This window comes from Melopsittacus undulatus, chromosome 1 (assembly GCF_012275295.1).
Source record: "Melopsittacus undulatus isolate bMelUnd1 chromosome 1, bMelUnd1.mat.Z, whole genome shotgun sequence".
Taxonomy (NCBI): Eukaryota; Metazoa; Chordata; class Aves; order Psittaciformes; family Psittaculidae; genus Melopsittacus; species Melopsittacus undulatus.
This window is the reverse complement of record NC_047527.1, coordinates 128745608-128773110: the sequence shown is the minus strand read 5'-3', so window position 1 is coordinate 128773110 and position 27503 is coordinate 128745608. Positions and strand designations below refer to the sequence as shown.

Genomic DNA, 27503 nt, shown 5'->3' with positions numbered 1-27503 from the left:
CAAGTTACTTGGGGAAAGATGTGGTTTTTTTTCCTGCTGCCCTTTCAGATCCAGCTAACAAGAAGTCCTTTGCTACAGGGCAAGAGTGAAACATCATTAAGTGATAGTAGCAGGTATAACTGCCTTCTTTCAAAGGCTCCCAATCTTGAGAAAGGAGGAGCCTAGCCCCAAAGGACTGTGTTTCTTTGGTTGCTATAATTTATATTAAAGTCCTTTCGTCAGAAGAGAGCAGAAGTTACTTAAAACTTCTTTGTCTCTTTCCTTCCAAAGCGATGCAAAAGCTCACACTCTGTGCTTTCACAATCAGACCAAGCAGGGAACTTGTCCCTACATAGGTAGCATATGAATCACCAGAGTATTTTTAGTGCTGCAAGTCCCCTTGTCTTCAGGTCTGAAGACAAGCTGCTTCCTCATCTTGCCTGCTTTTGTATATTCTAGCTGGCCTTCCTGGAGTATGCTTAACTACAGAGTGGAGAGCTTTTTCTCTTCCTAAGCAGCCTTTGCAGGGAGGCTGAAGCGTGTTCGCTGCTAAATTTAAGGAAAACTCTAGGACATTAGCTGAAAAGAAGCAATTCACATAAATGTCCTGTAAAAATGAAATATAAGAGCATAAGATTTGCAGAGGAAATCAAAGTCTGAAAAAGTAATTACCCTTGCTTACATTAAATACAAGACAAGATTTTAACAAACAAGCAAAACCTCTGGCTAATATGTTATTTCTCAGCCTTTCTCTTATTATTAAAATTAGATGTATTTTCTCCTCTGATCCATAATCCCCAATAAATTAACCTGTCCAAATAACACATACACAGGATTTTTGTGCTTGTTTTTTGATTTTGATTACATTGCTTATGACTGCAATTTAGGTTGCCTTGATTCCAGCCATTGTTGCTCCTGGGGACTTGGGCACCGTTAAACTGCTGAGAAAATCTCAGCTCTTTCATGGATCTAGATAAACATGTCTCTGTTTTGTTGACAAATGACTTAAAAGCATAATTTTGCAAATATGGTGCTGTGTCCATAGTATGTCATCACTCTTTAACAGGGACTATGTACTTACACTGTTATAAGGTGGAAGAATTGCCATGTAAAAGGGCTAGGTTTTATCTGTAAATACAATTCCCAAACATTCAACAGAACTACAGGAAACATTACATTAATGATCTGTCACATAGGTGCAGCAAAACTGACAGTATTAAGGCAATATAATTTTTGAAGTCCTACAAATCAGAAATTCAGCTTGTATCTCTTATGAAAAACTTCATATAACAAAACAGGCTTATTAGCAGAAATAATACCTTACTTTCTACTCTAGTGCGAGGTAGACACTACATGAACTTCATACTGAACAACTGTAAAGCTTTACATCAGTAGCAGCTCTTTGTATTAAAACAGAAGAAATAAGGCTAAAATAATGGGTTGCAATAGAATGTGAACTGCAGAGCAGAGAATCCTTTCAAGGCAAGGAGGCTCATCCTCTCCACTTGAAAGTCACTTTTAACAGGAGGACAGAAGTACTTGGCTAATGTAACAGAGGATAAGGATGCACCCAATCCTCACTACCACAGTCCTGGGAGATCAGGATTAAAATAGGTACAAAATGAAGAAGAGTTTCAATATTTCCAATTTATATTACTAAACTAGAAAGTAACTCTTACTTTTGCTTTGACTATGGGTAGTACATTGTAACACTAGTAGACGATGGGCAGATTTTAAAGACATCTTTTAGTATGGCCATTTTAAATGCTATTTAAATAAAGTGTATCACACAAGTATGTTTTACGGTTATAGCACATATAGAGCAAATGTGTTATAAATCATTGAGACAAATCCTAACAAAGCAAGATGCCTGTTGGCATAGGCAAAAATAAAAGTATATCTGAAGGTGCTATTATTCCACTTCCATGTCCTCATGTCCTTATGTATGCAATTTAGTAGCATAAATGTAACTTTGGAGAAGCCATTTTTCAAGTAATCTGGAGCTTCTGGATTTCTGAAAATCAGGCTTTTAGAAATGTGAGATTCTTTCCACACATCCTTCTGCAAAGTTCATTCTTCTTAATTTAAAAACCACAGCAGCAGCAGCCGCCTTATGGATATACATGACAGACCTTCTGTGTCTTTCTTGTTTTCTTTAATCTGCCATTTTTGGACTTCAAAAGTGAAGCCTTGCTCTTGCCTGAGTCCTCAGCATGATATTTTTCACCGTGAATTCGGAGTCACGCTACAAAAAACAATATGCTATCATCTCTTTTTGGGGGGTGATGGAGGAACAGAATGTAGGGGACAGGGGAATGTTCTCTACAAACTCCAGCCTATTCAGTTTTTCTTGGAGTTCCTCTGGTTTAAGTAGAGCTGCTGTGCTGTTGACATATGCTAAGTTATAACACCCTGAAGACTCACATGGTGAGTTATAATACATGTTTTCTATAAATCATGTAAAGACACCCACACTGCTTGTTATGCTTAGGTAAACCTCCATGCACACACCTAAATACCTAGGTGAATATACGCAAAATTCATCAAAAAGTGTAGTGGGGAAGGCAAAACCTGCATAATGTTCTTTTTGAAGTTCTTTGGTCCAGAAGCACGTAAATATATGAATGGGTATAGGGGAGAGAGATGGGAGCATGTGCCCACACCTGCTAAGTGGGAAGTAGTGTCATCTAGTGGTTAGCTCAAAGCGAAATGTGAGAGGAGCTTTAAAGTCAGTATATAGGAATGAAATCTTTAATTCTTGCCTTGCTGTACTGTGCAACTTACAATGAATAGGAATTATTTCCTGTATCTCATTGATTCAGGTAGAAAAAAGGGGAAAGCAAAGCAAGCAGATTAATTACTGCTGAAACTTACAGTCATTTAAGTTCATCCAGTTTTGAAAAATGTGCAGACACACCTTTCTATGTATAGTAATAACCTTATAAAATGGAACTAATTTGACTAAAAGCTGGTTCTTATTCTTTCCTCTTCTGACAACATGATTGTTAGAAATGATACCCTTTCATAGTCTAAAGCACTCTTTAGCGTCACTTCTGGCTGCAGGAAAAAAGGGACTTGAGCACTTGCTTACAAGTGAATTAAGCCATACTTGAAAGCTAAGTGTATAATTTCTCTGTAGATTTGGGGTTTATAATATGAATGGATTACTATAATCTGGTAATCTGCTCTTAAATTTTTATCAAAAGACTTAAAGCTGTAATTTGTAGATACTTCTTATCTAAGAATAACTATAGAGTGTAACATAAAAGTTAATTTACACCTGGGTGTAACATTATTGGTCTGATTATTTGCAAGGCAATCTTAATTAGTTTCACCCATTATGGTTTTATCTACTAAAATGAAAGAAACAAAAGACTGAAACTGTTGAATGAAGGGCTAACCATAGTAGAAAGGAGCAGTTATTAACAGGACTTTTCCAGTTGCCCTTGCTAACAGGCAATTCTAAAGCAACAGCTATGCATGTCTTAAGTTTCTGCTAACAAAGCTGATTTCTAACCAGAAGGCTAGAGTATTCCTTTTCATCTATTAAGCCCCAAAAGTGACAGTACTTCTTCATATCCCTAATATTGCCTTTTCAGCTCACCAGGGCCAAAATGTCATCTTTTATTGTAAAACAAAAAAAATCAAAGCCAAATGGTTAAAATGCAAAGTTTTGGTTAAACAAACAGTCAGTATTTCAGTGGTTTTATCTGCAGCCTGCAGAGCAACTAAACAAAGCCAAGATATTGTCCATCTCTTTGACAGACAAAGAGCCTCAGAGGTCCAGAATGACATGCCCGGGGCTGGCACGTGATTAGAGTAATTAAATTAAATAGCAGGAAACATGTTTTCCATATGCCATTGCCTGGCCACACACAAACTGTAACAGTAAATCTTTTATATTACATTGGTTCGGGGAAATGTAGAGCCATTTTGAAAATGCATGATGCCCACAAAAATAAAGTTAAAGGGAAAACAGTGGCATACTCGCCACACTCCCTGGCCTGAAATGCCAAACAAGTTAATCCTGTATTTATTTATTATTAAAGGTGCAGCTCAAAAGGCCCTGAGCATGTGAATACTCAGGAAGCATTTCTGGGTGTACACTGAAGGGTAGTGCTGATGCTCTGGTTCAGAGGCAAAAAACGTAAAATCCACCCAGTAAAGAGAAACATCTCATGCATTCTACAAACTGATATCCCAACATATTTCTGTCATTCTTTCGCAATAGTTCAGCCCTCCAAACATGTATTACAAAGGAATTTTTGGCTCGGTTCTGTTTTCCACAGCAATATAAACTCAGATTTCTTTGTGTTCATGGCCAGTTGTTAGAAATACAGCATGTTAATCCATGCATGTTATCCTCTTAGTTGCTGGCTTGGTTTAAACCATGACAATGTGCTATAATACAGTCAGTAGAATTGCTAGTTGGTGGAATCAGCTGTCATTCATGCATTTATTTGTCACTGCAGTATGAAGATCAGCTAGAACGTTTGCTAATGTATTTCTGATTCATCTATCAGTGGCTGATGATGCCAAATTAAATCACTGGTATTTCTGTTTTGTTATGTTTTTGCACAATAGGGAAAAGGCTGCAAATCCATTTGGAAGGAGCTATTAAGCACTGATTTAAACAGTCCAGTCCTTAAGATTTTTCAGGAGATGACATACAGGAACATTTCCTATATATATATATATATATATATATATAAATCCTGAGGACTGCAAAATGCTCTTCACATGAAGAGAATGAAGAATGTGGGAAAAATGATCTTAGCACATGGCAACCTGTCAATGAAAGTAAAAATGTATCTCGCCATTTTCTGGTGAAGTAGATACTAGATAATTTCATAAGCATTTTAGATATTCTATCTTAACTTTATTTCCTTGTCCCAGGATGCTCAGATACAAAACAACAGAAGCTTCAGTGCTTCTGATTCAGGTCCAGCACTGACCTATGGTATTAAGTTTAATAATTGATTCAATTCAATGAAATCAAAGTGCAAGCTTCCAGCTGGGAAAATAAATGTCAGTTTATCTTTGAAAAGCAGTGTAAAACAGATGACAGAACACTGATAGTCTTGGATCAATCTTTAGCAGTCATAGCATTTCTCAGGATATTGAAGTGAGATTTGAGATGGAAAACTAGGAATTGGGACTTGATTCTCTACTTCTTTGAATGCTTTCTCTGTTAACTCATCTCCATTATTTGATCAGGAAAGCTTGAAACAGTGAATCTAAGATTGTTAAAGGAGACAGCAATGACAGGAAAGTGAAAACCAATGACTTAGGTTTGTAGCAGATGGCTGAGCTTTTTTCTTTTTAAGCTTTTTTCTTTTCAACTGTCTGAACTCTTCTATTCCCTGAAAGCATCAGTGTGTTTCAACTTATTTTGCCCGCACTATCTATACAATGGGTTAAAATGATCAGTTGATAACAAAGCATATATTTGTTGATAACAAAGCAGTTAATCCCTTGTTACCACCTTGTCTTCTGAGAACAAAGACAATAAAGTTCTTTGCAAAAGGTAGAAACCTGGAGCCTCTGACTGTGAGGTAGTGTCATCCTCGGGAGGGAACAGAGCTGCCTTCAAAGCTAAGGAGGTCTCTTAAGACTAGCTACAAAGTGACCTGTAAGACATTTGACAGCTGCTGCTTCACGTCTTCTGTTTCTCCCCACCATTATTCCCAAAGCAGTGCTGGAGTGAGGAGGACACCCCTCCATCCACCTCTCCTGCTCCCCAGCTGGTCTTGGCCTCCAGGCACTGTCTCTTACCTGGCATAAGCGAACCCTGCCATGGGGTGCCCAAGCACATCTTTAAACCAGTGGTAATTGAAGGCTCATAGCTCTTCCCAAGAAGATTTCTTATGCCTCTGATCATCAAAAATGGGGGAATCCAGAGTGCTTGGCAGAGAGGCTGGTACACCAACAGGATGGCCACGGGAGAGAGGGGCTGGGGAAGCTTCTGCTGAGGAGTTACTTGCCAAAGGGGAGAAAGGCTGTGGTAGCTTTGGGTGTAATTGCTCTTCTGATTCTGCAAAATATGCAGCAGTAGTGACCAGTACACTGCTGATGCAACAGCGCTGTGATTGTGATCAGTGGAGAAGGCAATAGCTGAAAAGTCTGTTTTTCTGGTAGCAGTTGAGAGATCTACTTTGCAGCATCTGCTTTTGCATATAGTATCTCAGCTGTGCAGTCAGCTTCGGGCCTCGAATCTCCTTGTTTTGTTAAGCTCAAGCTCTCAGTTCAAGGAGTGAACTTTGTGACTCAAAAGAGCAGAATATGTATATATTGGTATTTCTTGATGTAAGTTACTGCTGCATTTAAAGGAATTCTGCAGGTTGAATGCAACTAACCTCAGAGGGATTGGGCCCTTCCATTCTGACATGCCAAATCCTCCTCCATTTCTAAACCCCTCACCTGAAAAGTCAGGTTTTTTTTCTTTTTTCTTTTCAATACTTGGCATCATATTAAATCAGAAGAAAGTAAAAATAGGAAATACCAGAAGCATGTGAATAGTAACTTGCTATACATCAAACATTAAGTGCTTTATCTTGTGATTTCCTTAACTACTTGCTGAAGTAGTTGTGCAGAAGATCAGGCAGACACAGTAAAGCTAATGCTGGTAAGGAGCTTCCAAACATTTTTCTTCACTAATGCACCTAACTCACTTTGAGTACCAGTCTCGAGGTTAATATTCAGCCTTTTGCAATGACATTAAATGTGCAGGTGGCCATGACAGTAAAAGAGAACCAGGTGCTGAATTCTTTCTATCACTGACTATCTATCTAATTTCAGAGTATCCTTTCATGCTCAAATGATCCACTTAGTCATGGCCTCTAGGACTGGGTACTGAAACCCAAATCCATGAAGGAAACTGCTGTGAAACTGTCTCTCTGTGTGGATTACCTGCAGCTCACCTTTATGACAGCAGCTTCACAAATGCTATGTTCCTGTGGGTATGGCACACCACCAGACTGAACCCTCTGCATCTTTGAGTGTGCTGTGTGTCAACTGATTTCACATCTTGAAAGCAGAAAAAGAAAAATCTGAAAATGACTTAATGTACTTTGAGTCCTTTTCCTTGATTAAAAGCTGGAGAGAAAGGGCCAGAAAGGTGAAAGAAATGATTACTTCTTTTAAAGGGAAGTTTGAGCTACTACAATAGTGACATATATTTAACTTGAAAGCACTCAATTGTTTTGGGAAAATTAGCAGCTTGCTTGGTTACTGCATTACCCATCAATATGGATAAGGAACAGTCCCCATGCTCATTCTCAGTCTCTTCCTGCAGGAATGAATCTTGTTCCTGTTCCTTTTTTATTTGCTGGTCCTCTGCTGCTTCTCAGAGCCTGGAGATCATAGACTCACAGAACGGTCAGTGTTGGAAAGGACCTTAAGATCATCTAGTTCCAACCCCCCTGATTGATAGCCAAATCAGAGCTATGAAAGTCAGGTGTCTCTGGGCTGTGCCTGTGGGGCTGGCATTATCTAGTTTTTGTTCTGTCAGAAACACCAACAGAGAAGCTTTGAAGCTCTCTGTATAGAGTAAGTAGCTTCAGAAAGCTGAACTCTATGTAGAAACTCATAGCAAAGTATGACAAAAGACTTGTACAAATTTAGAAAAAAAAAACATTCTAGAAAGAAAAACGTCAAGGGATGTGCTGTTGACCTTGGGAGTCTTTGATGCCCTAAGGCAAAATAGATCAAAATGGATGAGAAATGTGGGAAACCTGATCACCACCTGTCCCTGTTCGCAGTCAGGTAACTGAGTGATGGAGCCATGCTTTATGATGTGTAGTAACTCTTCAACTTGTATTTTCAGTAGAGGAAGATCTAGGAGAGGAAGCTTTAGAAGCAGTTGGTCTTGGTACCTATCCCCCTGTGCACATGGGGGGGGGGAGCACTTCCCAACAGCACTTCTGCCCTGTGTTCCTTATGGGTCTGTTCAGTAACAGAGATCTGCTGTAAAAATCTGCCAGTCACCACCTAAAAACTACCATGGTTTCTTTCTTGATGGGAGCAAAAGGAAAAGACTAAGTAAAGGGTTGAAAATGGAATCCTCCATGCTTCCCTAGCTGCTTTACAGAGAACCCGAGCAAAGCCTTCTTAAGCCCTTGCCATTGCTGCTTTGCTGCAGTCTCACAGCTGTAATTTTCACAAGGCACTTTTCTGAGGAAATACAGGCAGTATGAACAGAAAGACCTCCTCGGCTTCCTGGGAATCCAAAGGTCACAGGCCAGAACATGAGAGAAGACAGATTATGCACTGCTTTCTGCATTAGAGCACCTATGTCTCAAAGGGATTCAGGTCAAGCTGCTCTTCCAGGACATTAAACAACAGAGCTTTATGAAGATTTAGCCAGCAGTATACTGAGGTGTGCATTTCTTCACTCTCATAGTGTATGGGAAGGAAAAAAATGAAAACTTTAGTGTGTGTGTATGTCTGACAAAGAGACATTCAGAGATCAAACCAGAATTCTTCCAAAAATGAAGCGTTTAAAGAAGCAGCTTTCCAAGAACACATAATCCTCTTCAATAACAACAATAATAAAACCCTGTGCTGTCTGATACAGGAAATGATAAATTGCCCAATGGTATGAAAATAGTATCATCTGACTGTCAAAATGTGAAGTGGTAATTACTGGGATCTGGATTTACAGACTTTTGATTCATGCCAGCTATGTACCCCTGATTAAGTGATTTTGCCTAGCATTGCCCCAGCAGTCTCCTTACAGGCTGCTCTCTCTGACAAAATGAAGCAGTAGCAAAAGTGACAAGGTGCTATATCCTAAGTATCTGAAGGAGGAAAACAACTATAAAAAAATTTTGATTGAAAAATAAAAGCAGCATCAACATCATTCTATGCAAGTACCAGTGAAATGATACAATTTCATTATGATTTAATGCCATGTGGTCAGTCAGACAGTTCAGTTCTTGATTTAATTATGTGATAAATCAAGTCGTACTGCCTTCTGTAACTGAAAGTTTACAATATGAGACAAACAAAAAAAATATTTTCCTTGGCAATCATTAAGAAAGTAGATGTGATACTTTCTGGGGAAAGAAAAAAAGGATAATGTTCAAATCCAACTGGGAAAGAATAATTAATTGTAATTGTTCTCATTATTCTGCATGTTCACATAAAATTGGCATTAAAAATGTAAAAAGAATTCTTCTTGTGGCATACATTTAAAGACCACAGTTAGAAACTTGATAAAGGTGGACAGGCTCTTAAGAGTAAAGATGACAGAACGGTGCCTAAATATTCAGATGGGGCTTCCCCTCATGTAGATGAATGAAAAAAAAATCACAAAACAACTCCAGCTACACAGCCCCCTGTCCCCTCGCTCCATCCAGTCAGTCAAGTTTGATCCCTGAAATCGTAGTGCCAGCTTGCGTTATGTCAGGGTTGTACTGCAACTGTGCACCCATGGACTTGAGGAAGAGCAGAAGGGTACAGGGTTAGTGCCTCTCTTACTGGTTATTCAGTTAAAGGAGACAACTAAGTATAGCTATATGTAAGACTCTGGTGGCAATCTCATTTAGGAGGGAGGGGAGATGCAAATAGGTTTACTTGGAAGTTTGTCATTGTTCAAAACTTACATTTCCATTTATCCTACCCCCCACAGCACTTCTCAAGGCCAAGAATGTTGTAACATGCTACCACCTTGGAAAGACCAAATGTGCAGAAGGGTTCTTTCAACAGCGTATCCTCCAACAAACCTCCCTTGTATTTAAGTTAATTCAAGGCAACTATGGAAAGAAAAGTAACACAAATACAACAAAGGCTTCACAGCCATATTCAAATCATCTCATTTAGTCAGCTAATTAAGGCACTGGATCACTTATAAGTATGTGGTCTGTCAAAACAAGTCTAGTGACTAAGGCACCTGTGCAGTTACCACAGACACTTAGACACTCCTGAACGATTTCAAATTACTAAGCTGGTACGCTTGTAACTGAGATACTGATGAAATAACCCATGGGGTCTCTTGTAGCTGTGCGTGTCCACAGGTAGAAGTTGGACTCTATGGGCTAGATGGGTTATGGGTCTGGAATAAAAATAAGCAAAAGGGGTGTGACACTTGAGCTCGGTAAATGGGGATCAATAAACCAGTCAAGGCCAAAGGATGCCCCTTCTTTCTTTGTGTGTGTGTGAGTGAGTAAGCATGGCCAAAAAACTCATCTTTTCCACTGGCTGCGTGAGCTAACTGTATTTTAGGCTTTTAAATCAAATTCCAAATTAGGCTGAAATAGAAGAGGAAAAAACCCAAACAACAAATGCAAAGCATTAAGCCTACCAAATGCAAAGTACAATATCTACCAATTACAGTGGTAAAATTCTACAAAAATCACTGGGATTATTGCTCTAGTGCAGAGACGATAATTTATCCAGGATGCTCGTCTTCTCTTTGCCCAAACAGCAGTTCAACATTCAACATTCTGAACTATATTCCTCCACTGAGCAATGAGGTAACAGAAGCCCTGCTACCACCCAGATAATGGGAACTGCATAAGGAAATCAGAAACTAAACAAATAAATGAAAAGCAAACAAACATTTCTTAAGTGGATAAGTAGGACATGCTGCTAGTGGGACAGCGTACAATAAGGAAATTAACTTGGCTTAGCTAAGTTTAGCTGCAAATTGCAAAGTGTTCATAGGGAGAGAAATAAGTAAACACTTTTAGGTTGATGCTTGGGATTAAAGTTTATAGATTTTTACCTCAGAATGCCAGTGAAGATAAAAACAGGGTATAGTTGGCTTAAGTAACATGGAGTAAGTCATAGTGATCCTGATGATAATGAAGATGGAATGAAGATAGTGCACAAATAAATTTCTGAATAGAAAGGATGAGTGGTGGTAGTGTCTGGAGTACTCCTGCTTTCCTGAAGGAATTGGCTTTTAATCCTATTTCATTAATGCCAAAAATAAAAAAAAAGGCTAATGTTACAGTATCTACATTTGAGTAATGTGTCTGTCTTGAATACATAAATATTATGAAGCATTTTCCCTCACTTAGTAGTAATTACTTCTAAATTAGCAGCTACATTGGCTTTATTTTTTGGACGACAGGACATAATAAACTAGAAGAAGAAAAGACTTGCAAATTGTATTCAATTATGATGATTTATTTTCTTCATTATGGGTGCTATGATGCATAGTAAACAAATAATTAAAAAAAAAATATCTAGGTATAGCCTCCAAACCAGGAATGTAAATTGAAAACATTTACGACTGTTCTAATTCCAATATAAGTATTTAAACAAAAGGCATCTCAATAAAATCCCTGTTGAAAGCATGATTTACTTATAGACACAAGATTCTAAATATGTTATATCATTATTGCACTGCTTGCCCTATTGCTTATTCTGTTAATGCTAGCTTTAATCTTTCCTAAGCTAAAACTTGACTTTTTACCTATTTTTGGGGGTGTATTACTGATGAAGCATTAGTTTGGGGCTATATCAGTGAAAATGATCAAATTTGATTTACAGAAATATTTATTCTTACATATTTATATTGCTGAAACCATTTTATTTTAGTACTATTTGTACTAGAATCAGAGCTGTTAAGAGACTTTGCAAGCTAAATGAACTGTTAGAAGAGCCAGAATGCAACAATTTTCTGAATTCTTGGTAGGAACAATTCATGTACAGCAGCAATAGGGACATGCTATGGGATACACTCTCTCTAGCAATGGGATCCCATAGCAACAGGATAAACTCTCTCTAGATCTGAACCAAAGTTTAAGACATGTCACAAAGCATTTAACATCTTCACGGAAGGGCTAGGTGTTACTCTAAAGGTAGACTTTAAAGGTGGTATTCTAAAGTAGAACTTCACTGCCTCATGCAGTTCCTTTAACATCTGCAAAGTTTGAGGATTTCCTTCTCCCCGGCATATTTACATGTGGACTCTAGTTTGCAAAGGTCTTGAGGAATATCAGAGGTCAGTATGAGCTCAGCTTTAGATCAGCATGTTTTGGGTTCTAGGCAAGTTGGAAAAACAACGAAAATTATTTCAGTTCATCTAAATTTTGGATAATTACAAGCTAAGAATTTGGGATTCACCTTTACCTTTCCTGTATGGTGATATATGATCACATGTTCAAGACAGATGTCACAATGGGAAAATGAACATGCATCAATACTGCTCCACATTCACTAAAACTTATGATGGCTGATGCAGGATAAAACAAGAGAACAAAAACAGACTTTGTGTAATTATTGTAAGAATAGTGTAATTAAAACCTTGCTCCTGAAAGCTTGACTTGTTTCAACAATGTGTAGTGAACATATTTGGTTATACGAAGCAAAAGCACAACTAAGTTATCAAATTTACACAAAGTCAGATATCTGAAAGGTGATCTTTTAAAAAAAAAACTTTATTTGAGAAAGGAAGAGACTTATATCAGAAGGCAAAAAAAGGGAACATACAAACAGAATATATTTACAACACAAAACAAGAGATCACCTCTAAGGGTGTAAATTATAATAAATACAGTAGATTTAATATGTAAGAGACAATAATCAATTAGAAATGTGGTTGTTTAAACCCAGTTTTCCTTTTCACTGGTTCCAGGTTTTAAATTTCATCCAAATTTGAAAGATTCTGAACTTAAAGTCCACTAATGTATTGGGGTTTCTCATCTGAATGACACTATAAAAATATCTTGTCTTTTGTGAATATATGTCTTCGAAGTGATATTGTACAAAACTCTTCTCATTTGCAAGTTTCTCCCCAAATAAAATGTATTTTAAAAGATGCACTATCCCATTTTGATGAGGCTGAAGTTAGTCAGATTTCAAAGAAAATTTGAATTTTACAGAATGGGAAAATCATTTCATTTTACTCCTCCATTACTCTTTGCATGTGAATGTGATTTTTTCCATCCAAGATGAAGAAAGACTTTGTTTCAAATACGAAGCACACATAAATGTCACCTGTGTTTTTTCTCAATTAATAAATCTGTTCTATCTAAGGAGGCTTTCATATTAACAGCAACTATTTAGACATTTGTTTGTAGACTTTCTAGGAAAAAGAATAATGTATCTTTAGAAGCTGCAACATTTTATAAGAGATTTAATAGTATTACAGCATAATGTAAACAACACATGCTAATAACATATTTTAGAACAATTTCTACATTTGGCAAAACAGCTATCTTTCTTGAAACAGGATACTGCACCTTAAAATACCTCAGCTTTAGAAATATAAATATTTTTAATAGAAAAAAACCCTGACAAGGATTCCAGGTCAGTTTGGGATTACTCATATTAAAGGGGATCTTAATACAACGAATCTTTAACTAGCTTAACAAAAGTAAACCTATAAAACAAGGTAAACATATCAAAAGGGAATATGAAGGAAATGTTTCACTGGAAAGCTTCCTTAACAATTTCCCTACTTGCTTTGTTATTTTCTTTGACAATAAATCAATTCATAGAGTGCCTTTAAAAACAGAGGGAGCACTGCCCCGTCCCCCCCCCTGCCCCGCATTCCTCAGCACATGAATCACTTGGGCTTCCTGTTTCCATAAGGCATTTCCTGCCCCCCCTCCCAAAATCACTTTTTTTGCAGAACAGCGGGACCTGACAAAGTATTGACTTAAATAAACAGGGCCTTCCACTGCATTTAGTCTAGCCCTGCCTGGGCAGATGGCAATGGAAAGCAATGCCAGCACGCTGGCTGCACGCATGCACTGCGCCTTTCAGTTTGCCAACAAGCTAAAGTCTCCTTTTGCTCAGTTGGCATTTTATGCACAGTTGTTATTTTCGTATTTGTCCACGAGACCTAGCAGTACAGGTTATGCCATATTGTATGATTAGTCTTTACTTAAAATAACAAACAAGTGATCAGGTATCAGTTGATAATGGTAACAGTTCTGTGCTTTTCCTGCAACATCCTAATAACTGATTGCAATCTAATGCTGCCTTTTGCTTCTCACCAGTACTTGCATCTGCTGCATTTAAAATTGTCTCTGTGGATGGCATCATGAAATAAGACAAAATGAAAAATTAACTAAGCAGTGCAAAAAAAAGGAAACGATGCCATTTTAAACAGTGCCTTGCCTGCCTCTTTACATCCACCTTGTAAATTGCATCCATCTTTTCTCTAATTTAAACTTTATACACCAGCCTGGGACCACTGATATAGCAGTCAATACATGTCTACTTGGGAAAAAGTACCCTAAGGTTAACAGTGTTCAAGACTACGGTATAATGATACAGTATATACAGACAGCTGAAAGCAAGAGTCAGGGGATTCAAAATCAGAGGAGAATGCTTCATCAATCAGGACTGGAAACTAATTCCAGCAATTGCTGATCTCAACAAGCTAAGTGATACGAGTTCTCTCTTTCACTAGAAATAAGCAATGTAATGTAATACAAAGTCTGGGCTAATACAAAGTCTATCAGCTATTATGCAAAGATTTATATAAAGTGACTGCAACAGGTATTTTCTCAATTAGTGGCCACAAGGATGAGATTCACTATGTTTTCAAGTGTGCATACAACACTTCTGCCTTAGATTCTTTGAACAGTAAATCATGATTTGCTAGATCAGTGAATCAAAACACAACAGCTTACCAAAGCCTAGAAAATGCATGTGATGCTCAGATAATAACTTTAATTACAAATCCTGGAGCTAAATCTTTGCCTATTACCTGTTGCATAAAAGCAGCTTGCTCCCCAGATTCCATTTGCTGGGTCTGAACATCCTCATCACTGTCCGGTGGCTCCTCTTTGACTTTCACAGCCCCCACCTGCTGTCCTATTCTGTTATCCATACCAGCACTGCTGCTCTCAGCCCTAATGCTGGCACCATCGGCAGGAGCTCGCTCTTCCTGCATCGAGTGATCTCCATGAAGCTCTTCTTCAGCTTCCTCCAGGTGACTGCCAGGCTGCTTCAGCTGCTCAATGGACTTAGAGAGCATCTGGAAAGAAAATGGGGGAACAGTCACTGACTCCTTTCACTGATGTCAAACATGAAGAAATAGTAGATTTGCACTAACAAAATTGAATCTGCAGCAAGCCCATGTAGCTATGAATTGCTAAAATATATTAGTGCAGGTCACAACAGAACCAAAAGTTCTTAAGCAAAAGGTCACTGCAGTAGAAAATACCATGTACGTAGAGAGTGCTATATGGAAACACTAAACTAAAAATAAGGCAGAAGAATGAAAACAATACACATCTGTTACACTGTTACAGCTGATAATAAAGAGAAATTGGGCTCCTTTCATATTCTGAACATAAATGTAGAACTTTACTTAACTATATTACCGTTCATTTCTACAACACAAAATAGTAACAGAACTAAAAAAATAGCAATATGGTTAGGAAATGTTCACATAAGCATCTCTATCAGTCAGAGCAAGGCAGCACTGAAAGGCAACAAAGGAGCGGTAACAAAGCTGGTGCCAGTCCCTCTCCTGTGGCACAAAGATACCACATACAGATCTGTCTGTGACTGGAGACTACAGCTTTTGTCATGCATGGTACAGGTATCTCAGTTTAAGCAAAATGATACAACATAGCTACCCAGACAATACTGATTTTACACCACTAATTTCTATTGTAAAGCTCTGCTGAGGCGCCAGATGAGTGTTGCAATCAAGTACAGATTATGTTTTACTATTTAAGATGCAGCAAATACATTCCAAACCAGTCCAGATGTAGTCCTCAAAATACAAACTGAAGAAATCCCCACTCTATTGAAAGAGATACAAATTAGAGATGTGAGCAAGCATCTGGGGGGTCAAGCGAGTAATTACCATTTATTCAACTGACCACTTGATTTCAAGCAAATACGGATTTGTATCTCCAAGGTCAAATATACTGAGAAGGGAAAAAAAAACCCAACTTTTACCATTACTTACTAGCAAAGTTAAGACACATATTTAGCTCATTACTGCTCTCCTTTCTTTTATGCTTTTTCACTTTTATGTCCTGTCCTTTCATATGACGGAGAATGCTAAAAACAAGTGCATGGCATGGCAGGAAGGACAGAGACCCCAAACCTGAAACCCACTACTGCTGGTCAGTCTGCTAAGCCACAGCTGAACACTTTCCCTGTATCACTACCAATCATGTTTTACTATTTGTTAAAGTGTTTTTTAAAGGGAGATTGGCCCCATCTTATTCCAATAATTACATCAGGAGCATTACCAAGAGATCGGTCAGTTCTTCTAAGTCAGAAACATCTAATTTTATATTATATCTCCTAGTAGCAGTGTGGAAAAATTACATATTTGGAGTTTAGAGTCAATATTTCTATCTTATCTCTCTAGCTAAAGCTGGATTCCATGGCAGAAAATAAGTATTACATGAAACACTGCTCAAGTCCTTTCACTGTGCAGCTGGATACTTCTGCTTACACTTAATGCTTAAATCTTTAAATCCCCACTTACCACTTTTTTCTGAATTTATCTGTAGGTACATGCTGGACTCTCCTTATGTTAATGCGTATTTTTCATTTTGGAAAAGTGATTGATTAACCTGAGTTTTACTAAGGCTACATTTAAAACCCCCACGTGGGTTTTTTTTTTTTCACTAATAAATTAGAGTTGTGCAGACTGGTCTCTTTAACCAGTACACTTTACTGTTTTTGCTATTCCAGCTAAAGGAGTCACTTATAAAAATGGCTTCATGCTAATGTAACCTATGTATTTTATTTTCTTTTATTTTCAGGAAATTAAACTGTTAGGGATATGCATGAGCCAAAGTAAATAGTGGCAGCAGGAGAGGAAGCATCTACAGACATCAGCTCCACTGTATAACTACAAGAGTCCAACTAAACACAATCTAACCTGTTTGCTTGTACAGAAATGTGGGAGTCTAAATAACCTGGAGATTGAAACAAATCATTATATAGATATTTCAGTTACAGCCCCTGCCTTCGTTTCTCCTTTGTAATGATAAGCTCTTGTAAAATACAATATTTTAAATAAAACATCTTTACAAATACACATAGCACAAAATCCCACAACAACAATCCCTACATTTCTTTCTTTACTTAATTCTTCCATTTTAAATACATGGTGACTGTTTCTACAAACTCGTGTGCATATGTACAAAACACTTTTTTTCCTTCTCTCCTATGGCTATCTCATATTACTTTGACCAGTTATATACATTAGCTGTACTGAAACAACCTGGCATCTGCTTACTGTTGTCTCTATTACTCATGTAGTACAATGTTTCTAAGGAATGTATCTTTCAAAATAATTCTTCTGCATTATGGCTTAAACAATAGTTCTCAGCAAAGGAGAAAAGGCTTTGGTCATTTTTCAGTTCCACAGTCCGCTGTTGCTATAGTTTTGTCCAAATAATTGCCTGCTATAAGCAGTATTTGGAAAGATGTGCCATCTCTCACCTTCAGAAGGTGCTAGTCAGATGTGTAAGCTGGAAAACTAAAACCTCAGTTGTAACATGTTTAATGAAGCTATATTAATTTACTCCAGCTGAATTTGATCCAGTCGTCTGTATTTCATTAAGTATTATTCAGAGAAGTGAATTATTAATCTGACGTTAACTATATCTTTTCAATATTATATTGACAACAAATAATCTTATTTTTTCCATCGGTACATCAACAGAACCTTACATATTATTTTTCATTTTTTTATTAACAGATATTGGTCAATTATGATCACCATGCAAAGTACTAACGAATTTTCACTTCCCAGATATTTTTATATATTTATAAATGTGCTTTGACCCAACTGACAGCCTGAAATGAAAACTGTAATTCAGCTACTCCTTATGTAAGCTCTAATATTATCTATACTACTCCCATAATTTAGTGCATCCTACCAACTGCCTCATTATTTTAACCTTTACTACTTCAATACAGAGGAGGATTTTACCGTTAAAAACAAACTGTCAAAATGCTATTAATAGATTATTTTAAGAACATACGTAGGTTTCCTACACTGAGCAAATAAAATCTTGGTCAAGTGAAGACAATGCTACTTTAGCTTCAGTGTAGTAGGCCTTTATTCATCATACGTTACAAAAAAATGACCTTAAAAGACAGAGGGGTTTGTTCACTTACTCTTCACGTTATGATGTCTGAGATTTTCTTGAACACAGACGTATGCTAAGGGCTTTGCACTTACATTATTTACATCAAAATTACCTTTTTTTTCTGCAAGTGGAAGGGTCAAGGGTTTCTAGATACAAATATACACAAATAACATCAAGAACTTAAGGTTTTTATTGTAGTAGTGGTCTTTTGCTACCTGACTGCAATAATTTTAACCAGAGGGTTCAGACTTTGGACTCCCTTTATTGAGTAAGATGAAGATCTGCAGTGGTGATCAAAGGGCCTTATAAGGAAATAAGCTGTCATTTGGACAGAAGTATATTAAAGCTGACAACGGCAAAGCCGATCTTCCTTAAGACAAGCAGAGTTCAGGTTACTTCACATTCATTAATATTTTTTCCCCAGAAAGCTGGAATGAGGGTTTCTACCCACTTTCGGATGGGATGTGAACATTTGCAGAATGTTTTCAGAAGGTCAGCATACTAGATCCCACAGGTATAAATGCCAGACTTCAGTGGAGAGGTATACCATTTCCCACATCAAAAGCCTGGCATCTGACAGCTGACCAGAAATAATCCATAGGGGATCTTTTCTTTGTTATTAAGGACAGAGGCACACCTCTTGGAAATGATTTGTTTCTTTTCAGAATGGAAATAATCCAGGGGAATTCTTTACCTCTGACCTATGTTAAATTTTGCTTGTTATCACCCTCACAGCAGCACTGTCTTGCTGCCGAAATGTATTATTTTCTTAAAGAAAATAAATGTCTTTTTTTAATACACGAGAAATACAAGACCAATGGGATGGAGAGAAACTTGGTCTCTTCCTCTTTTTGTTGTTACAGAAAGATACACCTATACGTCTGCCCAAATGATCTGAACTAGAACACTTTTGTGCATGCCATATCATCTTATTTTAGGGCAAACATTCAAGTACTGGGCTCAGCTGATCTCTTATTATATGTCCTAAACATAAGGAAAAAAGGAAAGAGAAATTGAAAAGAAAATGAAGATACTAACTTTTCTAAGCTTTTGATCAACTGGCATTTCATAGTCTTGTCAGCTTAAAATGGTTGTAGTATTTCACACAAAAAACTTTTAAGGGAATGTTTGAGTATGCCTTAGTAAAAAAAAAAACAAAACTATATTTTTCATGACTGAAAAGAAGGGAATTACACCTCTGTGCAGATTTCATTATATAGCCTAATAACAGAAGACTAGGAGGCAGAATAACAGAAAATGCATGTGTATTTACTTGATACACGCCCAAACTTGTCCTAAGAAATGAGAAGACACTGGGTTGCTTTACTACATGGTCTAGAATATCTACTGTTTTAAGGTTCAAGTAACTATGCTTTGCAGAGTTAAGTTCGATTGTAAAGCCATGCAAATTATATAATGAACAAATAACTTCAACTGTGAATAGAGGATAGTTTTAAGATAGAACAATGTATATTCCACCATGCTGTAGGACTTCATAAACCTTATGTAGTCACAGGTGTTCAATCTGAACTTTCAAGTTAAAGAGTTAAAGAATATACCTTTAAATTTAATACTTAAAATCTACTCCATGATTTGATCTTTTCTCACTCTCTCATCTATGGGCTACTCTTAAATTCCAGGTTTTAAAAATCAGGTTTCCTTTTTAAGTATGCAATAAAGCCCCCTGGCTTTCTGTATACTTGCAGAGCACAGATACATAATTACAGCGCTGTAATTTTTCAGTGCTAGTCATCAGAATGGTTCTTCTGAGAAAGGTGCTGTAGAAGAAACTAAATGCTGCAAACTGTAAAGTCTGATAAACCACCCTCATCCTCTGATAACACACTGCTTCTGTGGCTGCACCATGATCCTATTCCTCTTTAGGTGTTTGCTGCTCTGATGAGTTGCTGTGCCCCTGGTGAAGGCTAGCTGCTCTGGGAGTGGGGGCAAAGGAGGCTGAGAAGCTACTATGAATAAATTTAAATTTCTACTATCTGCATATGTGTATAGCCTATACTGTAGAGAACAAAAATTTGTTCACTACGTTTTACAAGAAGGAACTGTTTTATCTCTTTATTACATATAACCGTGTGAAACTGAAAGCATATTTCAAGTATGACAGAGAGTTATGCTTCTTAACATACATTTTCATTACACTTAAACTGAGGGGAAAAAAAAATTTACTGAAACAAGAATCATCTCAAACCAACTGCAGCCTTTTTACTTCCTTGGCCAGGCTATCTCTTGTGAGGTGCAATGCATTCCTAGCCCTGTGTGACTAGGAATATGTTTATGTGACTCAAATTTAATTTTGACATTCAGGGCAAATGTACCTATATGGCAAAGCAAATATCTCCAAATGCTTTAGTAGAATTTGTGTAAAAAAAACATATTATCTAGCAAAAACATGTCAGTGGGGTTCTTTGTTTTGTGAGGAATGCATGAACTGATTGGTTTGTAGCAAATACACACAAACAGCACAAAGGCTGGGATTTACTTTACTGGTAAAAATTCTTTTCTTTTCAGACAACTGAGGGCAGGTGAAATATTTTTAAAACCTGAGGCTATGAGATATACATATGCCATCTTGATTAAACATATGGAATGCATACTCAAAGAAAAGCCAACTGGAGTCCTAGTTGAGTAATCAAAACACCCAAGCTGAGAGGGGTTAACATGCAAGGATCAGCTCTGAACTTTGAAGTTTTCTGGTCTTCATTTTTCCTAATTAAGACAAGATTTAATAACCAAACCACTGTACAAACTATGTACTTAAACTCTAGGTTTGTTTCTAATTTTGTTGGGAATTCTTACTAGATTCCAAAGAATCAGTACCCTCTGGGAAGTTCACCCAGTAAGGTGGACTGATTTTTTTTTTTCTTTCTTTTTTCTTAGGTACTAGGGCTGAACACTGCTTTTAATCTTTTCTTTGCCATTGCCTCTTATATATAGTTAGTATGTAATCCTCAAATAAAAGAAGACAACTGAAGATGAATGATTAATATCTCTGAATTACTAGTGGAGCTCCAGCAAATAACTTTTGGAAAGCTATGTAGTAAGCGCAGAAAAACATTCTCTAGATTAAAGCATTTAATTAGTTGCGTATCTTCATTTTAGAGCAGGGAACAGCATCACATTTGTTGTAGAAGCATTAGCTTCTCATAAAGCTATTTAGATTCTGCTGCTCTTTGTTTATTAATGCTTGGTCTCTTATTCTCCCCCCTCCCTCCCCATAATAAGGTGTTAGCCTGCAGGGAAAAAAGGGCACAAATTAACTCTGTATCAGATGTTAACAATAGCACATTCTTCTCTTTCTCCTTATATGGGAAATCTATAGCACCATACAGATAACAAACTTTCATGTTACTAATTGACTTACAGAGAAAAAGTTGGTTTGATAAAAGCTGATAAAAAGATAAATTTAATCAGCTGGTTGTGTTTAGATGAGTTATATACTTACTGCACATAATAGTCCACAATGAGGAAGCTTAAAATACAATTCAAAGGCAGCTGAAAGGAGTAACTGCTGAAACTTAAAAGTGCACATAAAAAAGTTGGATAGAAATTTAGTAATCTTTAAGGCATCATTTACCATTCAACAGAAAACCATGTGTAATTTAAACCTATAAGATGCTCTGACCACTATTTTGTTTAATTGTATTCTTGCTGACGTCAAGAATGAAAATTACCTTTGTAGCATATTTCAGAAGTTGAAAAGGAAGATCTATGCAAAGGTATATTCCAACTGTTCATAAGCAAGATAACCGTGCAAGAACCTGTCTACTGTCCACGACCACACGACACCAATACCTAAACTCCCTTATAAGTTTTCAACCTTTACATTCACTGGAAATTCCTTACTTTGGGGACTCACCTTATTCATGTGGATCTGCTGCTGGTACTGTTTCTGCTTCTCCAAAAATTGTTGATGTTGCTGCTGGATAACCAGCTGGGCCAAAGTACTCTGAGGAAGAGGGGCCGACTGGGTTCGATTCAGTGGCCTGTGACGAGGCAGTCTGTGGGCAGCTCGTATGCCAGGTGAGACTCTCTCCTTTGCTGCTAAAGGAGACTGTGGATGAAGAGGAACCGCTCCTGCAAAACAGGGACTTTTCACTCCAATGTGAAAAACAACATAGTTCTAATAGGAGAGAGCTTTCAGTGAGAAGAGGGGTGTATATTGCAAAACTTAGCATCAGCACTGATGCAGTGGGACGTGTACCACGTGCCTCACCACGCTGGGAAGTTCAGCAGCTACAAAAGAATGTGATGAAGTAATCATTTTCCTGCGATCACTCAATTTTTTCAGGCTAACAGACTGCAGCAGAATCACTATGGGGGAAAGCAAAGAGGTTGCCCTTTTTTCTCCCACCCTTCCACTTTTCCCAATGGTTAGGATGTATAATACCTGTATTATCACATCTAATGTGAATATAAATGTCATTAAAAACATCTTAGATTATTATTGTGTTGAAGCCTCGATCATTACCAGTCACAAGAAGTTTTTGCTGTCTCATTTGTTCTTTCAGTAACAGATGCTGCAAGAGAGCCTGGTGGCTGCTATTTGGCTTTCCCTCCAAAGCAACATGAGGATGAGCTGAGGATGGAGGAATGCTCCCCCCGTACTGTCCAGCCAAGGCCACTCCTTGTCTGAGCGACTGGGTCTCCCCCTTCTGCTTTTCTTTGAATGATGATGAAGCCTGTCAAAAGAACAAGGGCACTGGTAACTGCTATTCATAGACCTGGCCATGTTTATCTCTGCTTGATTAGATGGTCTTATGTCATACTTTGTGAATACATACAGAGGAAAAGGTTAACATCCCTATCTTACACTGTGACTGTGAGATGAAAGGGAGGAAGAACATGCAAGTTAAATGCAACACTGAGAAACTGGGCAATGAAACCACTTGGAAAAAATCAGCAGTAAAAGCCAAAGCATAAGGTACTACTAGTTAGAACATTATTAATGAAAAGACAGGACTGATCCTTAAAATTCCTGAAGACCTTCCCACAGCCTCCTGCACAGGAAAATAGGGTATCAGAGGAAATAGTTTCCATTGAGTTTGGATGAGGCAAAGCTTGTTTTTTCACATAACTTTCCATCAGACAGCAAGCCAATTAGCAAAACAAAATAATTACCTGTAGTAGTGGGAAGCTATTACTTTTCCTGGTGCACTCCCTGACTCCCTGAAGGACAGCACAAATATAAGTTTTACCCTTTGCAAAGTAAATTTGTAGAGTTAAACTCTCATCTACAGAACTATCAAGAGCTGTTGCATGTGTGTGGCATTTTGAAGTGCACTTATAGATTGCAAAGTTATTGGATTTAAAGGTTTTGGAAGTTTTGGCCCTTCAGCATTGCAAATGTACTTTGTATTTCTTTGTTCTTTGTCTAGTTAAAAAAAAAAAAAAACTTAAAAAAGCAGCTAAAGCAGAATAACAATTTTTACAGCAAGAATAACAACCTAACAGATATAAGCATGTTGTGGGTTGCAGATAACCACCTATGGTATGTTATGGTAAAACCAGTATCTCTGACAATCTAAATTCCACAACTTCTAATAAGGAAAACCAAGCTTTTCACTAACATTTTTTGGGTGCATGCTTACTTCAAACTCTGCTATCACCCTTCCCTGAAAAACAAACACCAAAGTAAACTTTACATTCAATTTGCAACTGCTTATTCTGGTAACAGAAATAAACATTACTTGCATAAATCAACTCCTTTGTTTTTCCTAATGCCAAAAGTAGTATTTGGTGCTAGCTGGCCACATCAAAAGCTCATATGATTTGATTGAGCAAATTAAACATATTTTCATTTCAATTTTAATGTCATAAAATTACTTTGAAGCTAGTTACACTTTTTGTGAAATAGCTAAGAAATTTTTGATGATATCGTCAGGAGAAGTAAGTACTACTTTTCATGGTCAGTTCAGTTTTTACATCCCTTAAAAACAATAACTTGCTTATAAAAATCTTATGAAAGGCTTCTAGAGAACTGATTTAAAGCTTATGCAGCTTTCTTCGCAAAGTTCTATATCTGATGTTAAAATATGGGATTGCAGCAATATATTACTGGTGAGAACAGTAAATGTACTGAAAAAGCCATTAAAATAACATGAAACTTTAACTTGAAACTACATTCAACAGAGAAATTAAGTAGCACTTGCTATAAACCACAGTGGACTGTACAGATTTAATTTTTTTTGCACCATGGAAAGCTGTACTTACAGCCCTCATATTTTTATAGAAGTTACCAATTTACTTTCTACAAAATATAACTGGCTAAAATTTCTTCACAATTTATACTCCATTGCATAGAAGAACCATATAACTTCTATCAATATATTACCATTTTTGCTAGAAATCAGAAAGTGGAAGTTTTGACCAGAGGCAAAAATCTTCAGATATTCCTCTGAGCCTCAGATTTCACGTATAGTTTACTGTAACTTGGTCTAGATCTAAAGATCCTTATCCATCAGCATGGATATCTATACATACCATGTCTGTGTTTTCATACATATAACATTAAATTGCTGCAGACTGAACAAAGGGCACATGAATAGAAATTGTTATTAAAATACTAAATGCTGTTCACATATCACTGATTTTATTTATCTGATTAATGGCACACAACTCAAATAACAAACCTAGCTGCAGGAATATTAGATTCCTACCCTATTATGCTCCATCCCACATGAGATTGCTACTGAAATCTCATAAAAAGTTACAGGTGCTGTACTCTAGCAGGTAGGGGCAATCATATAATTTGAACTTTTATAGTAAATGATCTCCTCATATACTTCTCACCATGTCTGAAATCTGTTATCTGATTTGCAGCCATAAATGCAATGCATGTGGCCTGTACTTAGATAAGCTCCTCACCGGCACTTATTTACGATTAAGAATTATTACTGCTTTCAGGATGTGCCCTTAAATGTTCAGACACTGTGCAATGCAAAGAGAAGTTTGGTTCCTACTGTGAATTGCTTATGTTCCAAAATGCTAAAATAAAAAAAAAATGAGAACAGTCAGAAAGCAGGTTTTCTGGAAGCAAAAACGGACACAAGGCTTGAGGCTGGTCACTTACAGTGATTTGAGGTTGAACTGCTGGAAGTCCCAAGGTAATGTTGGGCAAAGAAGGGGATGTGTACAAACTCAGCAAGTTCACTGATTCATCCTGTATCAAGAGCCGTTGCTGTGAAACCAGATGCTGGAATAAAGTGGAAAAACAATTGAAGTATCATCTCCAACTTTTTTTATCTTGGTTATTTCATCCTTGTTATTCTGCTACATTGAAAGCCAGTTATGTATCACGCATTGGTTTGCATCTCAGTGGGGTGCCAGATAAGGAAAAGTATCCCTGTGAAAAGGCTCGTTGATATTTCTTTTCTTGAAAAAGCAACTGATATAGTCATGGATTATTCCTTGGTTAGTAAATCAAGTTTCCACGCAACAAATGATATCTTGGAGATTCCTAGACCTTTTATTCTCATCAGCATCTCATCAGCTAAACAGAGGTTTTTCTCATCATCTGCACTTTTACTACTAAAAAACTCAGTGGGAATTTCGCCAACGAATTAAGGAGCATATCTAGCAGAATGAAAGGTGTCACATATGTGCATGTATTATAACCTTACTGTGGTCGTTATAAATTTTGTCGTAAGGTATGAAATGTTTCTACCTAATCCATGTATTTTCTTACCCAGACTACTATATGGGGAAATTTCAGGCACAATATTTACATCCATTAACTTGGGAATTTGGGGTAGAAAGTGAGGCAGATTGCCACATTTAAAAATTGCCATTTAAAAAATGTACTGTCTCCCTCTTTCTCTATGCATGCATATAAAACCAGCATCCTACCATTCTCTGATGGTGGGATACCCCTTGTAGCCTTCCTAATTCCCTCCAAATTAAAATCTTTAACACTTCTTTTGAAGCCTTGTGATATAATTTTCAAGGACATGGAATTGCTGATGTATTTTTAATTACTGTCAAGTAAAACCAGACAGTCTACAAAGATCACCCTCTGTCTTTCCATTCTATATTCATTGGGAAGAAACATAAAAAGTTACATTACCACAACAGGAATCTTTTTGAAGCCTTTGCCTTTCTGCTTGAACAGTCATGTTTTTCAACATGTGGTCTAGTATAGTTGCTTGAATTACATTTTCTGTTTAACTCTTGCTTCCCTCCCAGAACTTTAACACAATAAGAGCTACAAAGGTCTTATTAGACTTAGGAACTCTGGCATGATATGGTCCCCAAGGGAACAACATCCTTGAAAAAGAATACCCTGTGTAACAGTATGACACAGTGACTGCTTTCTTCCCAAACAAAAAGCATATGGGACTCCAATAATAGACCACCTCCAAGAGGGATACTGCACACTCGGGCTTTGACTAAAGTAAATATAATAACTTGTCAAGCATGTTGCGGGGAGCTGTAGATTTTCCCCTGGACAAACCTGCAATATCAATTAACTCTGTAAAATACTCTGTGCTAATACAATGCAACTTCAGACCATCAATGAAAAGTGGTTAAGCACAAAAACACAGGATGTTATTCCAAAACATAACCTTCCTCATACAGTTTGTTTGGAGATACGACCTATCACTGAGACAATAACAGTAGAAGTCTATTTCTGTAATTTTCTTTTGGTACCTAGGGAATGTCAATAGATAGCACACGAAACAAAGAAGCTTCACTTGTATATTACATTAATTCCTGGCTAACAGTATTTTGCCTTGATAACATCCCCCTTTGACCATGAATAAAATCACATCAAGACTAAGGAGATATTATTGAGGGAGACTATAAGGAATTAACTGCAAAAGGACACTGCAGAAGCTCGTATGTCTCCTAGAATATAATAAAATTTGTATTAACGGCAGCATCTATATAAAGCCACTTCAAAATGCATGTTTTGGTTTTTGGTTTTCAGTATGTCACTATTACCTTCTAAGATCTGAATTAACAAACGTAACAGTGACAGGGTGTATAGCAGGAAAACACATTCCCACATGAGGGTCAGGCACAATTATTTAATCAGGCAGAATCATGAGAGTTTAATGTTGAAAACAGGAGTTTACTAGTAAGAACATTTTATCCAATTTCTAATATTGCCAATAATCAGTAATTTTCATTTTGGTAACTATTAAAAAATATATTTTCAGGTACTATTAGCCTAAGCATAAGTTAAACCTCGTCTCTCAAAATAAGCTCGGTAGCCCACCTGCATAAATCAGGGTCCTGCATATGCTGAGGCAGAGCTGCTTAATCCCAGCAGCTGCTTCTATTTTTACACAGTTGGGAATACCTTGAAATGGTGGCAAAAGGTGGAGTTGCCAGCAGTGTCATTTGGCAACACAATGGCTGAGCTACGATCTTTATCCTACAGGCAGACTTGATTGTTTGGACTAGCACCTAAATCACCGCAAAGAGCAACTTGCCCTACTTGCTCCTCTATATGCTCACTCACTGTGTATG

At 37.3% G+C, this 27503-nt stretch overlaps 1 protein-coding gene across 5 annotated transcripts in view; it reads right to left on the bottom strand.

Annotated features, from left to right (window-relative positions):
* The window catches only part of HDAC9 (histone deacetylase 9), a 395548-nt gene that overhangs the window by 176307 nt on the left and 191738 nt on the right, over positions 1-27503 (bottom strand). For 3 of the 5 annotated variants that reach the window (XM_031052377.2, XM_031052378.2, XM_031052376.2), the window contains exons 8-11: positions 25102-25224; positions 22501-22711; positions 21889-22106; positions 12348-14920 (exon numbers count right to left, since the gene is read on the bottom strand). In XM_031052377.2, coding sequence (XP_030908237.1) covers positions 14600-14920; positions 21889-22106; positions 22501-22711; positions 25102-25224 — 873 coding nt within the window. In that variant the 3' untranslated portion in view covers positions 12348-14599. Of the gene's footprint in view, positions 1-12347; positions 14921-21888; positions 22107-22500; positions 22712-25101; positions 25225-27503 lie in introns of those variants that run through there. The other 2 variants (XM_031052375.2, XM_005152865.3) reach the window with 1 other exon arrangement.